Source organism: Chaetomium fimeti (genome assembly GCF_033439085.1).
Source record: "Chaetomium fimeti strain CBS 168.71 chromosome Unknown B0H64scaffold_2, whole genome shotgun sequence".
NCBI lineage: Eukaryota > Fungi > Ascomycota > Sordariomycetes > Sordariales > Chaetomiaceae > Chaetomium > Chaetomium fimeti.
This window is the reverse complement of record NW_026944330.1, coordinates 753,416-778,200: the sequence shown is the minus strand read 5'-3', so window position 1 is coordinate 778,200 and position 24,785 is coordinate 753,416. Positions and strand designations below refer to the sequence as shown.

The 24,785-nt window shown below is 52.7% G+C and overlaps 9 protein-coding genes across 9 annotated transcripts; 6 read left to right on the top strand and 3 right to left on the bottom strand.

The window, feature by feature from the left end:
* Positions 1-4,091: 4,091 nt before the first annotated feature.
* B0H64DRAFT_438849 (ubiquitin-conjugating enzyme/RWD-like protein) lies at positions 4,092-4,712 on the top strand (the record flags this gene model as incomplete). Its single annotated transcript, XM_062806383.1, has 4 exons — positions 4,092-4,144; positions 4,203-4,291; positions 4,348-4,479; positions 4,534-4,712. 4 exons carry the CDS (start codon positions 4,092-4,094, stop codon positions 4,710-4,712), a joined length of 453 nt encoding a protein of 150 aa, XP_062661889.1.
* Positions 4,713-6,257: 1,545 nt separating this feature from the next.
* Positions 6,258-6,917, top strand: B0H64DRAFT_438848 (uncharacterized protein; the record flags this gene model as incomplete). The annotated part of the gene is made up of 1 exon (XM_062806382.1): positions 6,258-6,917. One exon carries the CDS (start codon positions 6,258-6,260, stop codon positions 6,915-6,917), a length of 660 nt encoding a protein of 219 aa, XP_062661888.1.
* A 1,292-nt stretch (positions 6,918-8,209) lies between these two features.
* B0H64DRAFT_415115 (alcohol dehydrogenase-like protein) lies at positions 8,210-9,517 on the top strand (the record flags this gene model as incomplete). The annotated part of the gene is made up of 1 exon (XM_062805078.1): positions 8,210-9,517. The coding sequence occupies one exon, from the start codon at positions 8,210-8,212 to the stop codon at positions 9,515-9,517; it is 1,308 nt and encodes a 435-aa protein (XP_062661887.1).
* Positions 9,518-9,737: 220 nt separating this feature from the next.
* On the bottom strand, positions 9,738-12,572 carry B0H64DRAFT_318071 (kinase-like domain-containing protein; the record flags this gene model as incomplete). The annotated part of the gene is made up of 3 exons (XM_062800370.1): positions 9,738-12,297; positions 12,364-12,450; positions 12,514-12,572. 3 exons carry the CDS (start codon positions 12,570-12,572, stop codon positions 9,738-9,740), a joined length of 2,706 nt encoding a protein of 901 aa, XP_062661886.1.
* A 540-nt stretch (positions 12,573-13,112) lies between these two features.
* On the top strand, positions 13,113-14,455 carry B0H64DRAFT_370868 (Nse4 C-terminal-domain-containing protein; the record flags this gene model as incomplete). The annotated part of the gene is made up of 2 exons (XM_062802113.1): positions 13,113-14,214; positions 14,265-14,455. The coding sequence occupies 2 exons, from the start codon at positions 13,113-13,115 to the stop codon at positions 14,453-14,455; spliced, it is 1,293 nt and encodes a 430-aa protein (XP_062661885.1).
* Positions 14,456-14,854: 399 nt separating this feature from the next.
* On the top strand, positions 14,855-19,098 carry B0H64DRAFT_453629 (uncharacterized protein; the record flags this gene model as incomplete). The annotated part of the gene is made up of 2 exons (XM_062807244.1): positions 14,855-18,529; positions 18,797-19,098. Exons 1-2 carry the CDS (start codon positions 14,980-14,982, stop codon positions 19,096-19,098), a joined length of 3,852 nt encoding a protein of 1,283 aa, XP_062661884.1. The 5' UTR covers positions 14,855-14,979.
* A 368-nt stretch (positions 19,099-19,466) lies between these two features.
* Positions 19,467-21,741, bottom strand: B0H64DRAFT_335750 (heterokaryon incompatibility protein-domain-containing protein). The gene is made up of 2 exons (XM_062801132.1): positions 21,336-21,741; positions 19,467-21,281 (listed from the first exon to the last, which is right to left on the bottom strand). Exons 1-2 carry the CDS (start codon positions 21,667-21,669, stop codon positions 19,576-19,578), a joined length of 2,040 nt encoding a protein of 679 aa, XP_062661883.1. The 5' UTR covers positions 21,670-21,741; the 3' UTR covers positions 19,467-19,575.
* Positions 21,742-22,375: 634 nt separating this feature from the next.
* B0H64DRAFT_438843 (uncharacterized protein) lies at positions 22,376-23,029 on the bottom strand (the record flags this gene model as incomplete). Its single annotated transcript, XM_062806381.1, has 1 exon — positions 22,376-23,029. The coding sequence occupies one exon, from the start codon at positions 23,027-23,029 to the stop codon at positions 22,376-22,378; it is 654 nt and encodes a 217-aa protein (XP_062661882.1).
* Positions 23,030-23,340: 311 nt separating this feature from the next.
* On the top strand, positions 23,341-24,758 carry B0H64DRAFT_471673 (kinase-like domain-containing protein). Its single transcript, XM_062807893.1, has 2 exons — positions 23,341-23,984; positions 24,052-24,758. Exons 1-2 carry the CDS (start codon positions 23,474-23,476, stop codon positions 24,732-24,734), a joined length of 1,194 nt encoding a protein of 397 aa, XP_062661881.1. The 5' UTR covers positions 23,341-23,473; the 3' UTR covers positions 24,735-24,758.
* Positions 24,759-24,785: the final 27 nt, after the last annotated feature.

The following is a 24,785-nucleotide window of genomic DNA, read 5'->3' as shown; positions in this document are numbered from 1 at the left end:
TATCTTAATATAGTGAACCTCTCCGCTTCAACTAGATATATAGGGTTGTATAGTTTACTACTAAGATATTTATATTTTGCAATAAATCTGGAACGGATAGGTATAATAGGATATATTATACCGGATAGGTGTAAAAGGGGGTTATACTATATATAAATATATTAATAGATTGTAGTAAGTATTTCTATATCCTCCCGGCGATCTTTATAGATAGGATACTCGATATCTTAATATTTAAGGGGTATACTGATTAGGATAGCTTTATCGAATAGCTTCGTTAGGGTATATTACCGAAGATGAATACCTTCTCCAGTATAAATAGTATTCTAGTAATAAATAATATATCGTAGTATTACAACGTATATATCTATAAATTGGCGAAGGAGTATAGTATATTAATCTGGTATCTACCGCTATATTTGCCCAACTTTAATCCTATTAAGGCGTTTTTCTACAATATTAAGGTATATATCCAACGTAAATATCAGTCCTACAGTAACAACAGTTCAATAGAGGTATAGTTTAAAGAGTTCCTCTATTAAATAGTTAATACCGTTGGAAGTAGGGAGAGTAGGCTATACGGTTACTACCGAATGGCTTTACTAGTATTTAGAGAGAGTAATTAGAGTAGAAATAGTCTTGTTAATTACACTAAACTATATACTGAACAGCTACAGGAGTTCCTCGAAATAGATATAGTAGTTTAAGTATTTTAAATTAAGAAATCCGTCCTTTTAACTATATATTAAATTATAGACCCTCTTATTAAACTTATTACCCTTCTAACTATATATTAAATTACAGACCCTCTTATTAAACTTATTACCCTCCTTCTAAACCGCTAATCTATAACTTAGAAGCTTCGGATACCATTAAGATATTATCTTCGAAGCATTCATCGTTAACACTATCTTCGTTAATACTATTATCGTTATTAGGAAAGAAGAAATCGTTTAGGAGTATATTAGTTAGATCGGGTAGAGGGGTATTTAGATAGCCGAACGGTTAGCTATATAGGATTTAATAGAGGAAGTAATATATATTAAGCAGTATATCTATATTAAATAGATAACTTAGAGATAATAAAGTTAAGGAGGGCTAAACTAGTTAATCTTATTAATACTCATCCTCGTTAAGAGAAGCTAGTTTAACTTCTTCCTTTAAAAAGGTTTTAACTAACCCTCTTAATAGTACTACTAAGAAGCCCGGTAGACTATAGTTATTAAAGAACACCTCTAGTAGCGCCTTTAACGCTACCAAACTATAGCCTTTGTTAATCAAATAATATTTAACAGTATTCAATACTATATATATTTATTCGTTATAGGCGCCTATTAAATGTTAATATATAAATTAGTAAGTAAATTCGTTAATTAGTTTGGCCGTTGTTTTGCTTATAGGGGAGGCTAGTAGCAATAAAGATCGAATAGGGATATTAAACGTTATACCCCGGCAGCCTAGGTAAGAAGAAATTAAGGTATTAGATTACTACTATAGTAGCAATAGTTCGGTAATAATAGCTGTTAGCAGAAGTAGGTAAGTTAGGTTATAGGTACCCCAAACCAGCCTAGTAAAGAGGGTACCTAGACTAGAATTATTACTATTATTATTAATATTAACGTAGAATATTAGTATTAACTAATAGTATATACTATATAGGATCCTCCTAGAGATAGGTAACGGCTAGCTACTACTTTGTTTAACGGCTTATTATTATTGTTGTTTATCCGCCTTATTATACTATTTCTTATAGAGGAAGATAGGCAGGTTATCCTTTATAGTCTTCCTATTCTAGATCGCTGCTACCTATATAACGAGGTCTTAATTCGTAAATAGGATATACTTATTATTACTTTAATTACACCAGTACCAAGTAGCTACTATACCGTTTCGAAAGTTCTTACACTTCGGACCGAGATTATATTTCTATCGGTAATAAAGTATATCAAATATAATAGGTAGGTATAGAACCCTATTAATATAGCTCTAGGTAATATCGCTTTAGTAATATATAAATAACTTAGCTAATATTATATTACTGGTAGATTTACGTACCGAAGGTACCTTTAGGGTATTTCGATTAGGTGTTAGCGCTATAGATACAGTTCTAGATAGCTGTATACCCGTATATCCGGATCGGAACCTAGGGGTTTAAAAGATAGGTTGAACTAACGTTGAGAAGCCCCGGATCGGTATAGGTATAGAGGTAACAACTAGATCGTTATCGTTGGATAGTACCTTAAACTCGAATTCAAACTCTAAAGTTAGCTTAAACTTAATATCTCTAGCCTCTATTATCTAGCTTATAAGCAAGTTAAAATCAATACAGCTAATAGATAAAGGTAACCAAAGCGCTATATTAAATATCGCGATATCCCTATACTTATACAGACTAGCTATTTTACTAAAGCGAACTTTGTAAATAGTATAGGTAACTAAGCCTTCCAATCCAGCCTTTTATACTAGGAGCTATATATCTTCTATTAAATTAATATAACTAGACTAAATAGTATATTCGAGATTAAATCCGTTAAATAGCTTGGTAAACTCGAAGTCTATTACTTCAACCTTAATTACTTATCGATATAAATATTGTAAAGGTATTAGTAGAAGGGTTTTAAAGGTTAAAAGATATTAGTTATAGAACTATTTAATATTATGTTAAATCTTAACGAAAATCGATATTAGGAGAGGCGGAGAGGGAGGGGGTTTATTCGTTTAGTTTAACGGCTATTTAGATATCGCTCTAACTGTTAGCTAAAGTAGGTTAACCGGTTTTAACTATATACTAGTAAAGATAACTTTATTATTATTATTATTATTATTAAAAGGATTATTAAATATATTTCTAAGCCTAGACTATAACTCTAGGATTATAGTTAAACCCTAGATAATAATCTAGGGTTAACTTTATTATACCTATACTGGTAAATACAGCTCTTTAATATTATATTCCAACTCTGGTATTTCGGATAGTATCTCAGTCAACTTTCAAACAATAATTTAAAGGGCTTTCTTCATAGGTATAGCCTTCTTTATAGGGGGGGGTCTCTTTATAGCCTTCTTTATAGGTATAGCCTTCCTTACAGCGGAGGGCCTCTTTACAGCTAGCTTTATAGGTAATACTTTCTCTATCAATACCCGTATCCGTTTCGGCTATACGTTTGTAGGTTGTAAATCGGTTAAATCGATAGATTCGGATATAATTAAAGGGGGGGTATTGGCAGTCTTCTTCAATATAATTCGAGTTATCTTATATACCGGGACAGCGGTTAACTCGCTACCTACCTCAACGCCAAAAGATATTAGATCTACAGTATCGCCAACTATATCAATCCAGATACATTTTAAATACCTTATAGCGGGTATCTCGAACCGAATAGTACAATAAAGTAGGCGATAAAGTTATAGGATAGCTCTAGGGGGCTAGCCGGACCGTTTAAGGATAGATTTTAGAGGCGCGCGCGTAGGCCCGCTAATTTCCATCCAAAAAAACAGATATAACAACAAAACGATTAAGATCAATCGCTACAGCAATGTAAATTGCTTCAATTGCGGCCGTTGTAGGCGTTTGATAGCGCCGTCTACAGATTCTTACCGCCTGGGTGCGCGCCCGCAAAAATTAGCGGCGGTGTGCCACGCGCGCGCGCACGCCAAGACGAACTGGCGTTTGCCGGACACAGCGGTACAAGGGCACCAAGAGTTGTACATGGCCCGTGCGCTTATCGATTGCCTTCGTCAGGCGGCGTCTCATCCCACCTCTCCCACCTCCTGGCGTGCCTGGCTTCGGTTTGCGGTTCTTAGCGTTTGCTCAACACTCTCTTCACTCCAACCATCTGCGATCAACAACCCGCCACATGCTGAGTTGGCTCTGCGCCCTACACCGAGGCCTCGAACCCGCTATCAAGTTGCTTTTGCGCACGATCTCCCGCTAAATCTTGCAGCGCATGCAACTTGGGATTACGGCATTGCAAAGTTAACCCCTCCCTCCTTAGGCCTTACTGCTTGCTCGTGGCCTGCTGCCTGGCCGACGATATCAGGACTACCCACAACTTCACCTCGTTGTTCTTCGGCAAACTGCATCCTTGACCATGGCTCTACCGAAGAGAATCATCAAGGAGACCGAGAGGCTCATGGCTGAACCGTACGGGAACCCCAAACACCTCCTCCAGGGACCAACCATCTGACCCGATCAACAACAGTGTCCCCGGCATCAGCGCCATTCCCCACGAAGACAATCTCCGGTACTTTGACGTTGAGATCCACGGCCCCTCGTCATCTCCGTACGAAGGTGCGCGTCCTGCCCCTAGCTCATTTGGCGATTGGTTGACTTACATGGAGTTCTAGGCGGTGTCTTCAAACTCGAGTTATTCCTCCCCGATGACTACCCGATGGCGCCTCCCAAGATCCGCTTCTTGACCAAGATCTTCCATCCCAACGTTGATAAACTCGGCCGAATCTGCCTGGACGTCCTGAAGAGTGGGTGATGGGATTCAGCATGCGCGTAATGGCAAAAAGCTTACGGGATGTCAGACAACTGGTCCCCTGCGTTACAGATCCGGACCATTCTGCTGTCCATTCAAGCCCTGCTCGGCGCTCCGAACCCTGATGACCCACTGGCTGCCGATGTCGCCAAGAGTTGGAAGGAGGATGAAGCAGCCGCCATCGCCACCGCGAAGGCCTGGACACAGCAATACGCGGTCCCGAAATAGGTTCCTCGCTAGATAACTGTGAGATAGAAGAGCCAACGCCTCAGGAAGGGTGCTCGGCATACCATTCGTCGTTTGAGGAGTTGAGGGGAGGACGGGGTTCAACATATTTGGGTGGAGTTGATGGATGGGGTTTAGAGATGGGGGCAACTTTGGAACACGCTACTTCCGTAGCAGGATGAAGGATCTACGATACTGCATGTCGTAGTGAGCTTGGGCCCGAGAGCCCGGCACGAGCGCAAGGAGCAGAGCAAGTACAGAATACCCAGTGATGCTCACCGGCTGGCAGCTCCACTCTCCGTATTGTCTCCAGATAGTCAGCTCTGGAAAACCCATTGTCGACGAAGCAAGTCGTTGCATCCAGCTAGGAGCCAAAGGAACAAACCTGGGACAGAATCGATACATTCATCGAGTGAAGCTTGAAGCCCACGTTTTATCGCTTCGGGTACAATATCGAGGTTCTCCAGCACCAATCTGTTTCCGATGTCAGATCCCGGTCTCGAGCCAAGCTTTTTGAGCCTTGTGTGTTGCAGGCTAACAGCTTGCCTGCAGAAATCCGGTAGTTGCATGCATCAAGATACATACCTGGTGCCTTGGGGGATGCTGGCACGGCTGGCTGGGGCAGGCATGCACAGTCGTCCCACATTGAACGAAGGAGCGAGAGTCAGACCTGGAATGTCGACAGCTAAACCGGTTTCGGGCTCGGGTGATAAGCGAAAGGTAGCAGTGGCAATGAGGACGAGAAGGGAAAAGCAAAGCAGTCGTCGCGAAGAAGAAAACGGTTTGGGTTCGATGCAGTTGGGAGGCCCATCCCACACCAAGTTCCACTGTTGGTGGGGGATACAGGAATAGAAAAGCAAGGGTCTTACCCTTTTCGGATTGCAGCCGACCCGCCTTCCCTTTCCTGCTCAAAAGGACCCGCCGCCCTGCGCCTTCTTGGACCGACTGGACTCCAAGGATTCCAGCGCCGGAGATTTGGGTCAGTCTCTCTTTTCCAACGCCATCGCAATGCCATTGTGAGACGGTCGCTATACCTACCTAGGTAGTTAATCAACGTGCCTACCGGAACGCATTGGCAGGTCTCTTTGCCTACTTCACCAGGGAAGGAACCAAACGACGTCGTCAGCTCTTCCGACTGCAACGTTCTTGACAAGGTTCACTCAGGTGATCGCCGTTTCGTTTCCACACAAACGCCCTCGGCACCAGCCACTCGGCGCTGAACGACGTCGGTGATTTCGCGCAGCTCCGGACCAGCCCTTTTGCCCTGGTCTTCTCTCTCTCTTCCATCCCGCTTCCATCGTGTGGCCGTCAAGCCATCAGAGAGTCCCTATCCTGGTTCACTGGTGTCAGCTTGGCTGCTTGGTTCCCCAAACGCTCGGACGATCCTCGATTTCAACTCGCTCGGTAGTCAGCCAGTCACCGGTTCCCTCTTTCCGTCTTCCTACCGTCACTCGTTCTCGGCCTATTCTCGACGCCAATTACATACGCCTATCTCGTCACCCTCCCTTCGTTCAAGAGTTCAAGCTCGAGTCTTCTCTCAGCACAACGATGCCGTCGCAAACCGACACCGCCGCGCCCACGGGCACTACTTCAGCGAAGCGATTTGAGCTTCCCGCTCTGGATCTCAAGTTCGGCTCTCTGACGGACGGTACCAACATCCCCCCGCCACTCCCATCGCCGATACAGGAGGAAGCCGCTCCGACACCACCAGACACGCCAAACGGTGCGCAGGCGACGCAGGGAGCGAAGGACGCCGCCAATGGGAAGTCGAACACCGTATCACCCAATTCCCAGCCATCGAGCATCATAACCGCGGGCATCAAACGACGCGCCGAAGATGGCCCTGCTTCCCCCACCTTGTCGAACCGTCCCGGGAGTATCCGCCGTCTTTTCAGCCGGAATCTCTTGAATACGGCCTACAGCAACGTGAACGAAAATGGCCAGGACGGACGGCCCCAGAGCCGCAGCGGCTCCAGCGTGGCGGACTCGCGGAAAGCAAAGCGATCTAGCGGCTGGTTCGGCCGGTTACGGAACACTGAACCCGCTCCCAGCAGCGCCGTAACGCCTCTTTCGCCGCCCGTCACGGACGAAAAGAAACCGACGGGCCCACCGCCGCCCATGATCCCCGAGCTGAACGAGCTGAACACGAAGCTGGGCATCCAAGCCGACAATACCTTCGGGGGCGACTTCTTCAAGAATATAAAATAAAGAAGGCGGGGCACAGCATCACCTGATCGTGTGGCTCGGCAGACGAATGCGCGATGCTGAGCCAGACCGCATCAGGGTGGTGCAAAGAGAGGCTGCCTCCAATACAGGTGGCAGTTCAAGGAGTGTTATTGAGTTGCTGACGCAAGATACCCACCTCGTTTTCTTTCCGTTTTCACCTACTTTCACGAGGGACGTTTGTTCTATGACGATATTTTCCATCGCTGCTTATTACCCCATATGTTCTGCAGCTGTTGTGGTACTCGAGATGTTTCATGTCCTTTGGCCGTTTACCGCGTGTCCAGACGCCTGATCTACGCTTATTTGTCTTTTTGTGTTGTTCGACGACGCCTGTGGTACTTTATGGCCACAGCGATCGTCACCCCCCTTCATGCGATACGGTGCACTTCCCCAGAAATGGATCGACGGTGGTTACTTTGGCTTTCTTACATACACTAATCTTGCGTCAAGAGGGGAGGCTAGTTCTGATGGGATGAAGGGAACTAAAAAGGGGAGGCTGTTGTTGACGTCTTGTTACGCAGCATTTACGACCAACTACATACCTTGAGCTCACGGCTTTTTTTCTTTGGCACTTGTCGTCCAGCCACATTTGTGGCTAGAAAAAAAGGGGAGGAGAATACTTCAAATTAATAACCTTTTCGCTCACCTACCAGTGCAGAGTTTGCAAGACATTGGATTCCGGTGAATGACGAGTGTCGGAGGGTTTTTGGAGAGCGCACCACGCTTTGGCCTCCCGGTGTAACCTATAATGCAGCAACAATGATCCAACCTGGCTGCTGATGACAAACCGAATGGGCACCGAAGTTGGCTATCAATACGATGGAAACATTAGCCTTGACTCAGGACTGCAAAGGATACAGACACGAATATGATTCAGTTGAAGCATCTTCTCGCGCGGGAAGGGAGCTCCCAATGCCTATCTCCAATTGGTCGAAGCTTGGGTGGGGCATCCATGAGGTCCGACGTCATTCATCGCTTCGCTATCGGCCGACCGGAGCGAGCTGTCAAATCGACCGCGGATAAGGAACTGGCGTTGAATTATCATTCTTTGCCTTGAGCCGAGTTGTTTTGGTACAATCAACGGGCAATTAAAAGTCAACAACACCTTTGAACGCCCTTAATTAGAGTTCAACAGCAAAAGGACCACTCTTTTCCTTACCCGCAGCTCCAGCTTCGAACTCAACGCCATCCATCCACCAGTTTCATAACAAGCCGACCACGCCATATCCAACCTTCGACCTTCAAAAACAAAGCAAAACAAAAAAAAGCCCAAGATGGCATCCGCCCTCAAACCACACGCCCTCCGCCTCGGCCGAAGCACCCTCCTCACCCCCACCGCCCGCACCGGCCTCCTCTCCCTGCGCACCACAAAACCCCCCCTCACAACCCCCGCCACCCCCTCCACACGCCGGCACAAATCCGGGCCCTACGGCTACACGCAAGCCAAAACCCTCGTCTTCTCGTCCTTCGGCGAGCCCGCCGACGTGCTCCACCTGCACACCTCCTCCATCTCCCCGCAGCTGCGCGACGGCGCCGCGCTGCTGCGCGCCCTGGCCGCGCCCGTCAACCCGGCCGACGTCAACACCATCCAGGGCACCTACGGCTCCCGCCCGGCTTTTTCGTCCCTGCTGGGCACGGCGGAGCCGGCGGCGGTGCCCGGGAATGAGGGGTGTTTTGAGGTTGTTGCGGTTGGGGGTGGGGTGACTGGGTTGGGGAGGGGGGATTGGGTCATCCCCGCGGTGGGGGGGTTTGGGACGTTCCGCACGCATGTGGTGGTGGAGGAGGCGGAGAGGGTGCTGTTTCGGGTTGGGGGGGAGAGGGGCGTGGAAGGGCTGACGGCGAAGCAGGTGGCGACGGTGAGTGTGAATCCGTGTAGTGGGTACAGGATGCTGAAGGATTATGTGGATTTGGTGGATTTGAGTGTGAAGAGCTTTGCGAGGGGGGAGGGGGCGACGGGGGGTGCGTGGTTCTTGCAGAATGGCGCGAATAGCGGGGTTGGGCGGTCGGTGATTCAGCTGGGGAAGTTGTGGGGGCTGAGGAGCATCAACGTGGTCCGGGAGCGGGCGACCCCCGAGGAGACGGAGGCGTTGAAGAGCGAGCTGAAGGAGCTGGGCGCGACGGTGGTGGTCACGGAGAGCGAGTTCCTCGATCGGTCGTTCACGGCGCGACTGAAGGAGGAGTGGACGCGGGGCGACAAAGAGCCGTTGATGCTGGGGCTGAACTGCGTCGGCGGCAAGTCGGCGTCGGCCATGGTCAAGGCGCTGAGCCCCAAGGGCTGCATGGTCACATACGGCGGCATGTCGAGGCAGAGCTTCCCATTCCCGACGGGGCCGCAGATCTTCAAGCGGCTGCGGTTTGAAGGTTTCTGGCTGAGCGAGTGGGCCAAGGAGAACCCGGCCGAGAAGCGGAATACCGTGAACGAGATTCTGGACCTGATGCGGGACGGCAAATTCAAAGAGGCACCGTTCAAGGAGGTGGAGTGGAACTGGGATACTGAAGAGAAGGTACTCAAAGACGCCATTCAAGGCACATTGGAGGGTTTCCGGGGTGGGAAGGGCCTCTTTGTATTCGGGGAGACCTAAACGTCGCCGTGCTCCGGCTTCGTTGCGTGTAACAGAGTAGATAGACTTGCGCATGTCAAATTTGAGCACAGTCGCAAATGCATAGATATTCTACCTCCGAACCCATGAAATAAGCTGGCCAAATCCCACCATGAAAGCAAAGGATGCAAAGCGCCCTAACTAAACTCCTTATCCTAAAAAGCCCCTTTAGTCGACCCAACATAGAACGGCCGCAAACAGGTCAAGCCCGGAATGCCTGTACCAGCTCGTGCAGCTTGTCAATAACGACCGGCACCAGCGCGTTGAGGTTGTCATCCATAATCCTCTCTAGGTGCCGAATGGCATCCTCCTCATCCATCTCCAAGTGGAAGCGCTCCTTAACCTTGAGGGCCGCCTTGTCCGGCTCGAACTTGATGTCCGGGATGTTGGCATTCGCCATCAGAGTGAACAAATTAAGCAACAGGTTGCAGTTCTTGCGCAGGGCGCTGTACGCCAGGAAGCAGTACTGTCTGAACTGGCGGTAATGCTCCGAGTTGGAGCCGCCCATGCAGTCCACCATCTCCTTGGACAGCTTCATGGCCGGTGCGAACGGTTTCGGGTCGCGGCCCAGGATGTAGCCAAAGTCGGCGTGGAAGAAATGGCCGTCAGGAGCCAGGAGAAGGTTGTCAAGATGTCTGTCACCGACGCCGAGGATGTAGGTGATGACGCAGTATCCCGCGCAGGATTTGACAAACGTGTCCAGGGTTTCCTTCCGCAGGCCCATGGGGCCGTGGCTGTCGGGGTTGTTTTGCTTGAGAAAGGCGAGCGCGGGATTGTTGCGGTACTTGGAGGTGATTCCCTGGAATGACATTGAGTGGACAAACTGTGACAAGCCTGCGCTTGTGCTGGTGGCAAGAATCTTGTACGGCGACAGCTTGAGGTCGAGGTTTTCCTTTTGGAGGAGATCATCCATCAGGGTAATGATCTGAATTACCAGCTGATCCTGGCGGAGGTCGTCACCCGTTTTGAAGAGAATGGGGTACTTGCGACCAGAGGTGGTCTTGAAAGAAACTTTGATCGGGTGCAGAGAAGACTTGAAGACCACAGTGTCCTCCGGGACGACGCCGATGATTTCCACCGATGGGTCGAGAGGCAGCGGGAGCGGCGGGGCGATATGGACAAGCTCGTTCTTGGGGTCGGCTAGGAAGTGCTTCACCCGCTCCGTCCTCTTGGCGATGGATTCATTAGACTCCTTTATTTCACCGGATATCTTGGAGAGGATGGCAATCCACTCCGCTTGCCTCTTCAGTGTCGCCCGCGTTTCCTCCCCGTCTGGTTGTTTGACAAGCTCGGCCATGAAGTCGTAGGCAACCTTGCCGTAGATGGCTTGGTTGTCCGCCCCTTGGTCCTGCGATTTGTCGTCGCACTCGACCATGACATACCACCAAAAGTAGTTGCCAAGGGTAAAGCTGTTGGTGGCCCTCGAGATGAGGAAGAGGGCCAACGACGAGTCCTGGGCTACTTCGTGACCGGGCTGTGGAGAGATGTGCTCATACTTTAGTGCTTGTACTAGCTGTAATAGATACAACTGAAGCTCTTGGTCATCGGCCTTGCGCAGGCGGTCAACGGCAAAGGCTCTCACGGCCGAATTGTCAAAGGTGGGTCCAAGTAGCTCGAGGGCGTCATCGACATCAATATCCGTCCACTTTCCTAGAATCTGAGCGGCCTGTCTCGACTCCGACTGGTCGTGCCAGTTGACCGACTTGGCGAACTTGGTGATCGCTTTCTTATTGCGGGTCAGGTGGTGGCGGAACTTCCAGATGAGATCCTTCTCCTCGGGCGACAGCGTGTGAGTCGGTGAATATGCCATTATCAAGTTCAGCTCGTCCCGGACCTTGGCGTTTGGCTTTAGATCCTTGTCCAGAATGCCGTTGCGGTGCTGGCCTCGAACAAGCCTCCTGTGCTTGCTTTCTGCCGGGTTATCTTTGGCTGCGACCTCCGGATCATACACCCGGATCAAGCGGCCGCCATAGCCCTCGTCATCGTCGACGGCGTCGATGCCCGGGCCTAGTTGTACCTCGGGTGGCGGTTTGAGGACGATGTTCGACTGGGAGGATGAAGGATGCAGATAGGACGAGACAGGTGGGGCCGGGTACTCGTGGTCGGCAAAGACGACGGGGAAATCGAACCTTGGAAGTTCGACACTCAGAACAAAGCTGGACGGTTCAGGTTGGGAATCGGCGTCTCCCTCCAAGGCCTCTATTTGTGCCGTCTTTGGTTGTTGATTTGCCCCTGCGGATGATCTCGCCGCTTGCAGGCCGCGCTTCTCAAAGCCTCTGAAGACGAGTTGGTCCAGCCAGTCGACGCGGGGAATCTCTCCCATCTCATGCTTCTTAAACAACTTTTCCATTCGATTCAACTCGTCGACCTCTTTGTCATCAGACACGCCTTTCCTGGCCTTCTTCTTAGGAAGAACGGCAGGTGTTTTGGAGTCATCGTTGCCGTCGGCTTGTCTGTGCCTGTAGACGAGACACTTTTGGCGACCCTTGTGAAGCTGGTTGTCCTTATCGAACAGCGGGAGGGTCGTCCCGCCAAACGGGATGGCGTGTCCCTGCGCACCCTGACCTCCTGTGGGAGATAAATCCCAGATGGTTACGGCGAGGCGTGAGTTCTGGGGCAGGGTCGAGTACGAAACGGGGAGTGTGAGCCACTCGTTCCATCGCCTCTCAGTCCGGAAAGACTTGTACGATGTCTGAACGGGGACAGTCAGGGGTTTGGAACCGGCCCACACCTGGACCGTAACGTAGAGGTCTGAGTGGGGGCTAACGGGTGCGTCGCATGGAGGTAAGTTTGGGGATCATTAGATGGGAAGAAGAATAAGGAGATACCTTTGGTTTGATCCGATATGTCGGAGTTCTGGGTGTTCAAGGAGACTAGAGAATTGGAGCGGCGTCTCGGCTCCCTCGAGATTGATGCTGGGGATTGTTTAGCGCTCTGTTCCGGGTTACCGTCAGGAAGGGACCAGGCAAGGAACCCACATGCGGATGCTCACGGGATAATCCAACGAGTCGGAGCTAGCGAAAGAAAATGGCTCCATGCCGGAGAGCATTCTCTGGCGGTTCCTGTGGCGCGTATCGCGCTCAGACGATACGGAGTGGGAAAAAAGAAGGTTTAAGTTGATGAGTGAGTTCTGGGGTTGACTGGGGTTGAGAGCTTGGGGAAGGTGAGGGACGTATTTGGTACGGTACCAAGGACTGTCAGCTGTACTGTGTAATATACCACCGTAATTTGTATTCTTTTTACAGCGCCTGGTTGTCTTCGCACCCCTGTCGCTCAAGCACCGAGGCCCTCTTGGCTGCCTGGACCCGGGACCCACGGGACTGCGGGGCATGGGGTCGGGTGCTTAATTGCAAGAACGCGTCTCCAAATTCTGTGACGCGACACCAGGTGAACCATATCGTTCAAAGAAGGCAGCACAAACCTAAAAAAAAAAAAATACAAGTGAGAGGGGGCGTTGAATTCCCTTTATTCCCCGCCTGTCCGCCACCAGCAACGAACGCAACCCATGACCAAAAACGCACCTACGCACCGTTCAGTCAACGCGGCGCGGAATCCGCTGTCGCCCCTCACAGCAGAAATGGAGAACCGTCGAAGCCTCGCGGTTCGGGTGTCCGGTGATACTCCCGGCCTCAGCGGCTCTTCGGCGAGGAAAAGGACCTCAGATTTCGGAACTGAGCCGTCGAATAGCCGGCGTAGGACGCAAGATCCGTCCTCTGAGGTAGATGATGAGAGCGACATCGACGAGTACGATCCCGCGCAGTCGATGCAGCAGCGCCGGGAGATTCAGCGGAGCATGCGGGAACTGCAAAAGCAAATGCGCGAGAATCCAGACGAGTTCATGCAATCAGACCCCAAGGCCCTCCTCGACTACCTCAACCAGTCGGATCGGATCATCAAGAATGTCAAGCAAACCGCCGAGGCTGCCATCGATTCACGGGGGCTTGTGATTGCAGCCGATCTCTCAGCTCGTCGGGTGCAGCGGCTGACATCCGGGAACGTCGGAAACGGGATCGATATTGACGAGTTCGTTTCTAAATGCATCACTTATATGCTGCAAGGCCGTGGGATCGAGGATGACGAAGCGGTGGAGCTCTCGAGCACCCAAAGGAGGAGGAGGCAACCAAATCGCGGCGCCATAGGCAGCGACGACGAAGGCGAGGTGGGCGATGACGGCGATATGATGAACTGGGCTCACCTTGGTCGGTTTGCGTGCCTACCTGCCGTCCGCCGGCCAGCCCTCCCCGGTTTTCTCCTGGGCCCGCTGTCGATTGAGAAGAAGGCGCGCAAGATCACCAAGAGGTCGGCACCGTTCAAGGTTAATAGCCTCCTGGAGGTCAGACCGGAGGAACTCAGGGCGGAGGACTTGAAAAAGTCGGACAAGAACGACCTTCCCTCCATCTGCAAGAAAATCCATGTGCAGCTGGAGACGGCGCAGCAGGAATCGCAGGACGCGGTGGAGGATGCGTTTGACAATCTCCACGAGGAACCCACGCCCAGTGTGCAGAGAGCGTTGATGGACCGCTACGCGCTACGATCTACCGGAGGCATCGACCTTTTACGATTTGTTGTCAACCCGCATTCGTTCGGGCAGACGGTTGAGAACATGTTTTACGTCAGCTTCTTGATCCGAGAAGGGAGTGTTAAGCTCGATTTTGACGACGATGGCCTCCCAGCTATAGGTACGTGGTGCTGTTGGACTTTAACTGCGCAAGGCTAATGCAAGTCATAGAACCCGTTCGAAAGAATTCATCAGCAGAACCGTCTCGTGCCAAAGCCGCCATGAGACACCAAGCCATCATGTCCATTGACATGGACACCTGGAGAGACATCATTGAAGCGTTCGACATAAAAGAACCCATGATTCCGACCCGACAAGAGGAAGCCCAACAAGGGCCCGGTGCAAGGGGTTGGTATAGCTGACCACTCCTCGTCCGTTTCGCCGCACCGCCCGCGGACTACCCGCGGTCAATCAAGCCAGAGTATTTGTCCTGTACGCCAACCAGCTGCAGAGCAACGGCCTTCTTATCTTTTACACAGAAGGATAAGTTTCCTCCTATCTCCAGCAATCTGTTTTACTCCCCCAAAAGTTATTGGGGCGCAATGTTGTGTTGATACCACGGATTAAAAGTCCTTTGTCCCCGAAATCTGCGCCACACCCAAGCCGGAAACGGTAGCTGAAGGCGGACGCTTTTCTTTGTCTAGCTATTGACAGAATTGACAGACATGATATTCTCGATGTTTCTGGGCAAATAGTCATTCCGCGTGCTTTCAGCCTCGCCTCCTTTAATACTTGTATCACGGCTAGAAACTGCCTCCGTTGATCCGGCGTTTTCAGCTTCCAAGTCGACTCTCCGAATTACCCACACTCCGGTCCTGGTTCCCACTCTCCCTAGTTTTGTAGCACGCGAATAACGAACTTTTGTGCGCTTCTGGGATCAGAATCAATGGCGGAAGAAGACGTCGATCGACGGGACTGGGTTCGCCGCTGGAAAGGCGATCCAGTAGAGACCGAGCCTTTCTCGGAGCCGTTCCCGGCCTTCAATCCCGAAACTTCTCTTGAACAAAATCCAACGGCTTCTGATGGAGAACATCTAGAAGCTACTGGTGAAGAACGTCGAGACTCTGTCGATACGGTGTCACCAGGGTCCATATCCCCCGGGCTTCAGGGTTGGGGCGCCGCCTCTCCTTCCCGAAAACCCGGCGCGCCATGGATCGCAGCCGGATCCTCACCAGCATCGTCCCCTGGGGGACACGACGACGTTGCTGCTTTGCAGAGATCCGGGTCGCCAATATCATCAGTTGGACTGCCACCCTCGAATTTCTTCTCTGGTCGCCGCTCCTCGATCGGGACCGTTGCCAGCACCACCAGCGCCGGTACTTTTCGTTCGAACCGAACTAACTTTTCTCGCCCCCGTCGAAGACCCGACGTGTTGAAGGACATATATATGACCAACCCCAAGATCCTGAGATCGCGTGATGGCGAGAATGGCCCGGAGTATGGCTTATGGACGTCGGAGACTGCGACATTGGTCAAGATCCTCCTGACTGGTGTTACGGAACCGCCCCGGAACGGGATGTTCCAAAGAATAGATGCCGAGGATGTGCTTCGAACTCACATGGCGAACTCGGATGCGAAAACCCACGCGCCATGGGAACAGCTATTAGCGTGCTACGACGTCGCCATGAGAGGGAGGAGTGCTGCTTTTCTCGTTCTCGCAGACATGTCGAAAAAGTTCCTTGAAGAAGAGGGACGTGGAAACCTTGAAACGGCGGTGCGGAAGGCTGAGGAGGAGAAGGAGACGCTCGGCAAAGTTGTGGAATTCCTCGAGGCAGAAAAAAGGCAACGGCTAGAGGAGATCGCGAGCTTGGAAACTACAAACCGGATACTGCTTAGAGATCGGTCGGCACTCGAGGCAGATCAAGACAAAATTATGGCCATGCAAAAGGAACGTCTTCAACGCTTGGAAAAGAAGATGGTCGATTGGGGAGAGCGCGTCAGCTTACCGATCATCCGTTTATCGGCGAGTGACAGGGGCGATGATGAGCCTAGGTTTGAGGCCATCCTCAACGCGCTTGAGGAAGCTCGCAGGATCACGGAGACGACCGACGACCGCCTCAAAGTGGCCGAGGACGAATGCGACGAGCTGCATAAAATGGTTTCGGACGTAACCGATCTCAGGGTATCGCAACTCGATCTGCAGAACCAGGAGCTCAAGAAGCAGCTGGAATCCGAACGAGCTCGGGCGGCCAAGCGGGAGAAACATCACGCCGAAGTTGCGGCGCGCTTGAGTCAAAGCGGTTTGCGGAACCAAGAACTTAAAAGCGTGCTAGAGGCCGAACGAGCTCGCGTGGTCCAGACGGAGAAAGATGACGCCGAAATCATAGCACGCCTAATCAGCCAGAACGAATCTCAGAAGCGGGAGAAGGATCTCGGAGACACCAGGATGAAGCAGGAGGCCGCTCTGTACCGGAACAAATGTGAAACGTTGCAGCGGACAGTTGACGAACTCAAGCAGAAGATCGCCGATCAGGCTGTGGAGGCTGTTCGGGAAAAGAAGGAATACGAGCGCAGGGTGGAAGAGATCAAGGATTCCATAGAAGGCCTACAGACCACGGTCACCGGTGGTATTGGCGGGCTCCAAGGTGGCCCTAACGCGGGTTCACCACCCAGCAGCCCCCGGGCACATCTCCTACCCAAGGAAGCTATCCATGAGATCAAGGCAACTCAGATCCAGACCATCCAGTCTAGCCAGGCGATCATGGAAGAGATTAGGGAAGCGATCAGGGGCGTCGTGGACCGAGTATCTGCAGGCATGGCAAAGTCCGTGGGAATCGACTTCAATGACGCCCAACAACAGATCATGAACGAACTTCAGAAACTCACCGTCTCGGCCGATTCTTGGATTTCACAGCATCAAACCTTCGAGCAAAACCAAGCATTGATGCATGGCGAACTCGATTCACTTCGACAAATGCTCCAGTCAAATCAACATACGTTTCAGGAGATTGAACAACAACTCCAGCGGCACTATGCCCAAGTTAAAACAGCCAAGATGACCTCCCAAGAGGGCAAAGACTGGGAAATGGCCCCAACAGCCTCTCTTGATGGCACAATTCCGTCCAAAGACTTGTCCTTTGGTGCCAGCATCGAGGAGATACAGTGTCTGAGGGCTGGCAGGGAGATCATCCGACAACTAAGGTCACCCCCAGAGACGAAAGAGGCAGGCATGGGGCTCGACGCGCTCGTGGGCTCGCGAACCGAGATGCTTCATCAGCTGTGGCAGAGGCTCGGTGAAGTGGACCCCAACACTCCGGCCGAAGATCTCATCATTGAGTTGGAGACGACCCTCAGGTCGTTCCAAGCCTACGGCATTGAGAAGGACTTGACGGCTTTCTATGGGATGCTCGGTCATTTCGACACGCTCTTCGAGGGCCTGCTGAAACTAAAACAATACACCACGCAACCGCGTAGAGCGGAGCGAGACCTGTTATGGGGGATCCAGTCGAAAATTGAGCATCTCGAGGGCGGCCAGGATACACTTGCGCGACTCACGACGGAGCATGAGGCATATCGGACAAAACAATCTCTTCGACCTCCCAGCTCTCGCCAATGGGAGGAGCTCTTGCTTCTTACCAGTAATTTCCTCCAAGCGAACGGCGACATATGGAGCTTGCCCACCTCCACCCGGGAGGAGGGTGCAGCGGCCCTGGAGAGGTTGGTATCCCAAGTTCAGGAGATGATGGCCGACTCGGACCTGGCCAAGCGCAGGCGTGAGATACAGAACGCTATGATGGAGCAAGATAGCCGGCTGGTGGCGTTGGGTACCGAGATTCCCAAGGTCAAGAGGCGAGCCAACGACTTGATGAAACGGGTTGCCGCGTTTGACAGGGTACAGCTCAGGGGGTTCAGAGCAAGCGCCCCGAATGTTAAACCGATGGACCTGACCCTCAGAGCCGCACTCAAGAGGCATGAAACAAGACTGCGGCGGGATTACGACTTTAGCAAAGCACGTCTTGACAAGCTGCACGCCGACCAAGCGCAATCACAAGGATACCTTGACGGAGCGGCCGCGGCTGAACGTCAAAGCGCCCGGGAATCCGTGATTAGAGCCCTCCTTCAACTCCAAGCATCAAGAGGCACAGGCCGACATGGCGAAGCCACCTGCTTCTGCGCCCTTTTCCGCTACTTCTTCCCGCGAGGGTACTACTCGGTCGTCACCGGGGGCTGCTGTGCGGGCGGGAAGACGAACGCATCCTCGCCATCCGCTCCCTCCTGTCACGGCCACCACGGCCACGGCGTCCTCATCTCCTCGGGTCCCCTCTGGACTTCACTCTGCCGCTTCCTAACCTCCATCATCTGGGTTCTCTTTCTGGTCTTCTACCAGCCGTCCGAACTCGGCAGAATGGCCTCCTTTTTGCTACGGTCCCTCCTTGCGCCGCCCATCTACGTCTTCCGCCTCGCTGAACACATCTACACTCGCATCCGCCACCGGGGTTCATCTCCGACTGTAGCTCAGACGCAGACCAAACCTGAGCCCAAACCCGAACCACAACCCCCATCCCCAACCGACAGTGACCCCTTAACCGAACCCCAAGTCGACATCCCAACCGAATTCCAACCTCCCCAACCCCAATCATCCACCCCTCCCCTCCCCAAAGCCACACCCACACCCACACCCACACCCCCCACCAAAGCCCAAGCCAAACCCCAACCCATCCCCCACCTCCACCTGCCCCCTTTCCCACCCCCCTCCACCATAGTCAGCACCACCATCCTGCTCGCCACCGCCTACCTCTGGCTGACCTACGTGGCCGTAACCGTGGAGCGGCGGATCTGGGTGGGGTCCAACGACTGGCGGTTCGCCTACGTGCGGGACCTGACGAGCGGGCGGCCGCCGCCCTACCCGGCCTGGTCGCCCGTCAGCGTCGACTACCGGCTGGCGACGGACCCCGTGTGGGTGTGGTTCGCCGAGGGGGTGCACGGGTTGTTTGGGTGGAGGAGGGGGATGGGTTTGGAGTTGGATGGGGGTGGTGGTGGTGGTGTTGCGGGGGAGGGGGTGTGAGGGGTGGTTAGGGGGTTGTTGAGTGGGAGGGGGGAGGGGGTGGGTGGTTAGTTGAAGGGAGGCGTCACGGTGTGATGGGGAAGGGATAGGGGGTGGTTGGCTGAGGGAGGGTGCTGAAATGGGGAATCGTGCTTAGCTATGGGAAGGCTTCTTTTGTGGGTTTGGGAACTGGACATCATGCTTGGTTTATTAGATTGTTCTCAGTATGGTAACCGTTGGAAACATATTCTTCTTACTCTACATCCCCCGCTCGCATCCGCTTTTTAAGTATGTCCTCCAGAAAGTCGTTCAACTCACCCGTCGACATCCTAAACAGACCTTCATCGCACTCCCCACCCAGATCCTCCATCGTCGCAGACCCATAGACGCTCCCCGTAATGACCGACCCCAGCCAGCGTCTCCAAAACCGTTACACCGGCGCTGTATTAGCCAGGAGCCGCAGCGAGGACGGAGTCTGTTGACAGCAGCCTAAAATTCTTAAATAATAACGACTGTCTGTTTGATGGCCGAGCGATACACCGGCTCGACAGGATCTATCAGAGAGGCACTAACCCGTGCCTTGATTTGGATGCACCCGATCCGCTCATACATGCCAGGAGCACCAGCAACCGGCCTCAAGACCAGCGACATAAAGACCTTGATCGCGCCGCACTGCATCCAGCTCATTTTTAGGCATTTCACCTCGGCCCCTGGGAGCACCTGGTCATTACCCGGCTCCTCTAGTGCGTAATCTGCGCTCACCGGCGTTTTTATACCACCCGGAAACAAGACGTGATAAACAGCACTTCCTTTCCCCTCCCGTATCTCGGTCGCCCGCTCAAGGACGCCTGTAGCGATGAGCCCAGAAATCTGGAGTCTCCCCTGCAATAGGGTACCAAACTCGTCCACTCCACTCGGGATGACCGTACAGTCCTCAATCCTGGCAAAGTGCTGATGAGGTTCTCTCTCCTCGTCTTGAAGTGCTGCCTCCCAGAAGAGGATCCCGTCCGTGTACGAGATGTCACAATCGATACTCGCCCAGGACCAGGTCGGAGCCGCCCGAGGGGCTGGCCTCGGTGGCTTGGAGATGCCACCCCCGTCGCAGCACCAGAGCAAATCGTCCATCAGCGTATCTTCCCAGAGCCCTGCAAGATAGACGGACTTTGTCCTCATGGCCATGTGCTTGGCCAGGCCTCCCATGGCGGGTAATCGGTCCCCGTGCTTGGTGATAGCTAGGCTCGTGAACGAGCTCACCATAGTCCGCCACAACCTGGCGATGTAGTATTGGGCATATTCAACCCACTCTACGCCTTCCATCTGGCTGTCGAGGGCATCAGAATGGATTACCTTGGGGAGGAGCGTGCCAGTAGCCGCGGAAGAGCCGACATATCCAATGCCATCGCATTCACAAGCGGCGGCGGACCGACACTCAAAGAAGACCTCGTATTGGCCAAAGTGAAGCACCCGCGTCGACAACATGCGCTCTTGATACACCCAAGCTCTAGTGAAGATAGGGTAATGAACCATGGTTGCATGGCCGATTTCTCCCAAAAGTCCATTGTCCGGGCTCTGCTCGAGATGGTGGTCGATCCTCTCACGAAAGAAAAAACGGTACTCGCCGCCGCCGGCGCCGGGGGCAACTCCGGAGACCTCAAAATCAGGGGTCTCGCGAAATAGCCCGCCCCGGCCATCTCTCGAGTGCGTAGCAGAAATAGTGAGATACGCCTTGCTGTAGATGTCGCACATTTTCGTAGACTCCGCTTCCCAGTCTCTCAAGTCGTCCTGGACGATACACAGCGAGTCGATCCAGATGTATTGGACTCCGAGGCGTCGTGTGAGGATGACAGCATCTTGGAACGTCTTGGATAGATGTTCCATCTTTATCCCCGCCATTCTATCCCTCATGGTCGACTTCGTGGTCGTGATGATTTGTTGCTTTCCCCAGCAGTGGCTGAGACAGATGTAGCGGGCGACCCTCCCGCACGGTTCAACAAGCCTTATGAGCGAATCGCCAATGCCAACGTCTATCACTCGGGTTGGGAGCTCCGCTTCGGTGGGTGCAGTGCAAAACTCGTCAGTTGGGCCGAGGCATTCTTCGATCCAGCCCTGGATCTTGGCCATAGCGGCATCAGAATCGGTTCTAGGTGATGTCCGGTCAGATACTGGAAAGGTCTCCCAGTCTAAAGGAATCGGAGCGTCGGGCTCTACGGACGGGTTAGCGCCGTGTTAGGTAGTGGGACTGGCATTGTTATCCTAACCATCTACTGCAAAGAGCTCAATGTCGAATTCGCTCCCGTTGGCGAGCTGGAAGTGGAATTCCTTGTTCGTCTCGGACGTGTATCCCACGGCATCCTCGTAGTAGAAGTAAATGCTGAAGCTCGTAATGTCGGATTCCTTGATGCCGTGCTGCTGCAAAGTGCCCCGGATACCGCGGGTCAGGACCTCGCAGATGAAGCATGACTCGGCTGAGGCTGTGATCTCGTCCCAATGAAGCCCAATCTTTACGTGATTTCTGGTTCCGAGGTCGATGCCTTTCCCCGGCTCCAGCTTTTCTCGGCTTCCTTTGAAGTCATTGCAAATCTGACATGGCATTTTGTGGCCTGAGTGTTGAGCCTTGGTCCGATTTGGGCTGCGAGAGTTGTGTGCCTCTTAGCTGTTGGATTGTGCTGAGGGTAAGTAAGGTACATGTCGGTAGGTACTTAATGTACCTCCTGCGCCTTGCAATTTGCCAAGACGTGCCACCATAAACATGAGCTGGTCTAAAGCGGGGCTTTCCTCGCCGTACTCCATCCTCCGTCGTGCCCACTCCCGTTCGGCGGGTGATAGGTTGTGAACACTAGTTAGTGTGGGAGGTTGCACATTCAGTGCAGGAAGGAGAGGCATGTCTGCACGATGCGAGACCGTGGTACCGAATGTCGTAGTTCGCTTCCGCGCTAGTCGATTCAGTCCATGATTCCTCGTCATCATCGTCATCGCCGCCGATGCCATTGTGAAGCAAGCGGTCCTTTTTTTCTCGCATGTTGTTTCGAAATTAGAATAGAATTTAACTCAGATGAGAAACTTAAAAGAGGGCCGAACGATTGTTAGAAAATCAGATAATGAGAATGTAGGATGCGCAAAACTGGAAGATCGGGTGCAACTCATTTCGAGTCGCTCGCCTTACTGAAATTTTATCTACCAGTGCTGGATTTCACCTTCCAGTCGCACCTTCCACATATCAATCAGAAAACAAACCAAGTTCATCACTCTAATAATAACCGAATCACCAACCCCCCCCCCCAACCCACCCCATTAACAACTAAGCACAAAAACACAGCTCCACAACACAATTAAACTGCAGCGCAACCGCCAGCGCCCCAAGATACGCGCCCCCCGCCCCCAGCAGCGCCAACACCAGAATCAACAACCCATACACGCCCGTCCCCAGCCAACTGCCCGCGCGGAACCACATCGACCACTGCTGAGACATCACGCCCAAGACCCTCCCAAACGTCACTCCCACCCAGACCCCCTCCTGCAGCTGCGCGCCCAGGATGGCCAGGTAGACGGCGACGGCGAGCGCCGTGTGCCATTTCGTTGTTAGGTGCGGCGCGAGCCAGCGCGTGCAGCGGCGTGGGAGGGCGGGGCGGGTGGGGGTTTGTTCGGCCGCTGGCTGTGGTGGGTCGGGGTTGGGGTGGGGGGCTTCTTCTTTGGTGGTGTCGTCGTCGTCGTCGTTGTCGGGTTGGTGGGCGGGTTGCGCAGGTTGTGGGGTGGTGGTGGTCTTCGGGTTGTGGCTGGGGAGAGTGCCTTGCGATTCCTCGTCGGCCTTGGCCTTGGCAGTGTGGGATATAAAGATTGTAGTGGCGATGAAGTTGGCGATGAGAGCGGCGCCGAGGAGCCAGAATTGGGGCTGGCGCGCGTACTCGAAGACATCATACGGGTCCAGTGCTCGGTGTCGATCGGAGTAGGCCATCCTGATATACGGGCGCGCTTGCGTCTGGGTTCGGTTGTGGATGGTGGGCTCGGCTCGTGGCTCTGGCGCCTCCCCACCCGAGTTTCCCTGGGATAACTCGTGGGTTTATATGTATGTGTGTGTCGGGGCAAGGCAGACAGCGCGACCTTGAGGCTGAATCGCAGGGGGGCGGTGCTTGTGCGAGCGGGGGAGCGGGGGAGCTGAGGTGACATCTCGCAGATATCCATGTGCGCAGGAAGCAGCTCACACGGTGCTTGCAGGTGGGATATGAGAAAGAAACAGTCGTTCATCAACGTCGATGAGCCATTGTTGGCTGGTTCGGTTGTGCTTGTGCTGTCCGGACGTAACCATTTATACAGCAAAGCCTCGACTACCCTACTTAGGTACCTACCTAGCAACGTAGCGAAGCCGTGTTAATTTGGCCGTCGTCCAATTTGAAGGGCGATGCCTCCCGACTCGACCTCCTCTTGGGTTACTATACATGATTTCCTTCAAAATGGTCATAGCCGGGCCACCAGCTATTTCCGACGAACTCAATGGGATCAGCTCTGCCTCATCGCCTCGAATACGAACCGTCATCTGGAATGTTTTGCCCTGGACAAGGTCACGGGCGGGCTCAATAACCTTGTTCGCCTGCTCGAGTTCTCTGATGGCAGTCGTTGGGCAGCCAGGATTCGCATCAAGAGCGTAGCACCTCTCCAAGCAGGCAACAACGAACTTGGGGCCGAGGTTGCGACAATGCAGTTTGTCAAGGAGCACTCTAACGTGCCGATTCCGAGAGTCTTTGCATATGCCACCAACGAGGATAACCCGGCGGGAGTTGCGTATATGCTGATTGAGGTCCTCCCTGGTGTCGTCGCTATGGACGCCCTTGGTGGTTATCATGTACACCGCGGCGTGATTAGTACCGGCGCAGTACCGTCGAGCTTTCTACCAGGCGGTGGCGACATGTCATGTTCGTCCTCAGGCCCACTCTCGTTTGATTTTATCTCTTAGGGCTCACATTCACTAGGTTCAGATAGCCTCGTTGCGGCTCCCAAAGATTGGAACCATCGTTCGGAATCGAGATGGGGAATACGAATGCGGCTCTTTACCGGGGATCGGCGGTCCGTTTAACACAGCCGCCGAGTTCTTCGAAGCCTGGGCCGACAACGTTAAGTTCAAGTGGGACAAGGAGACGATCAGGAGCATGATGCAAAGAGGGCCGATCCCGGCGGAGCGGATGATTGCCATCATTGATCAGTTCCCATCACAAGTCAAAGAGATGGCGAGCCGGATTTCCGCAACCAACAACGGGCCGTTCCCCCTATGCCATGACGACTTCCTCCACAGCAACATCATGGTTGACGAGGACAATTTCAACGTCACGGGCATTATCGACTGGGAAGGGGCGTGCACGGTACCATGGGAGCTGATTGCGTTCCCTGAGTTCCTCCAGACCGTGCCTGCCTCGTTCGATCTCCCTCAGAAATATGACCGACAAGGGCAACCCTTCGACGAAGAAGTGAGGCAGACATGGCGTGAGCGGCGAGAATACATTGAGATGGTGAAGTTAGTGGAACGCGAAGACAAGATGCTCTCGACATGTCTCGGTAGCGACAGGAGCCAGACTCTGGCTTATGCGTACGGGGCATACACTAGCACCGGGAAGTTGGGCTTCTACGATAGAGTTGTAGAACAGCTGACAAGGGAGGCTGAGAACTAAACCATGCCAATAGTTGCAAGACCGAGACAGTCCCTGGATTGATCTTGGAGC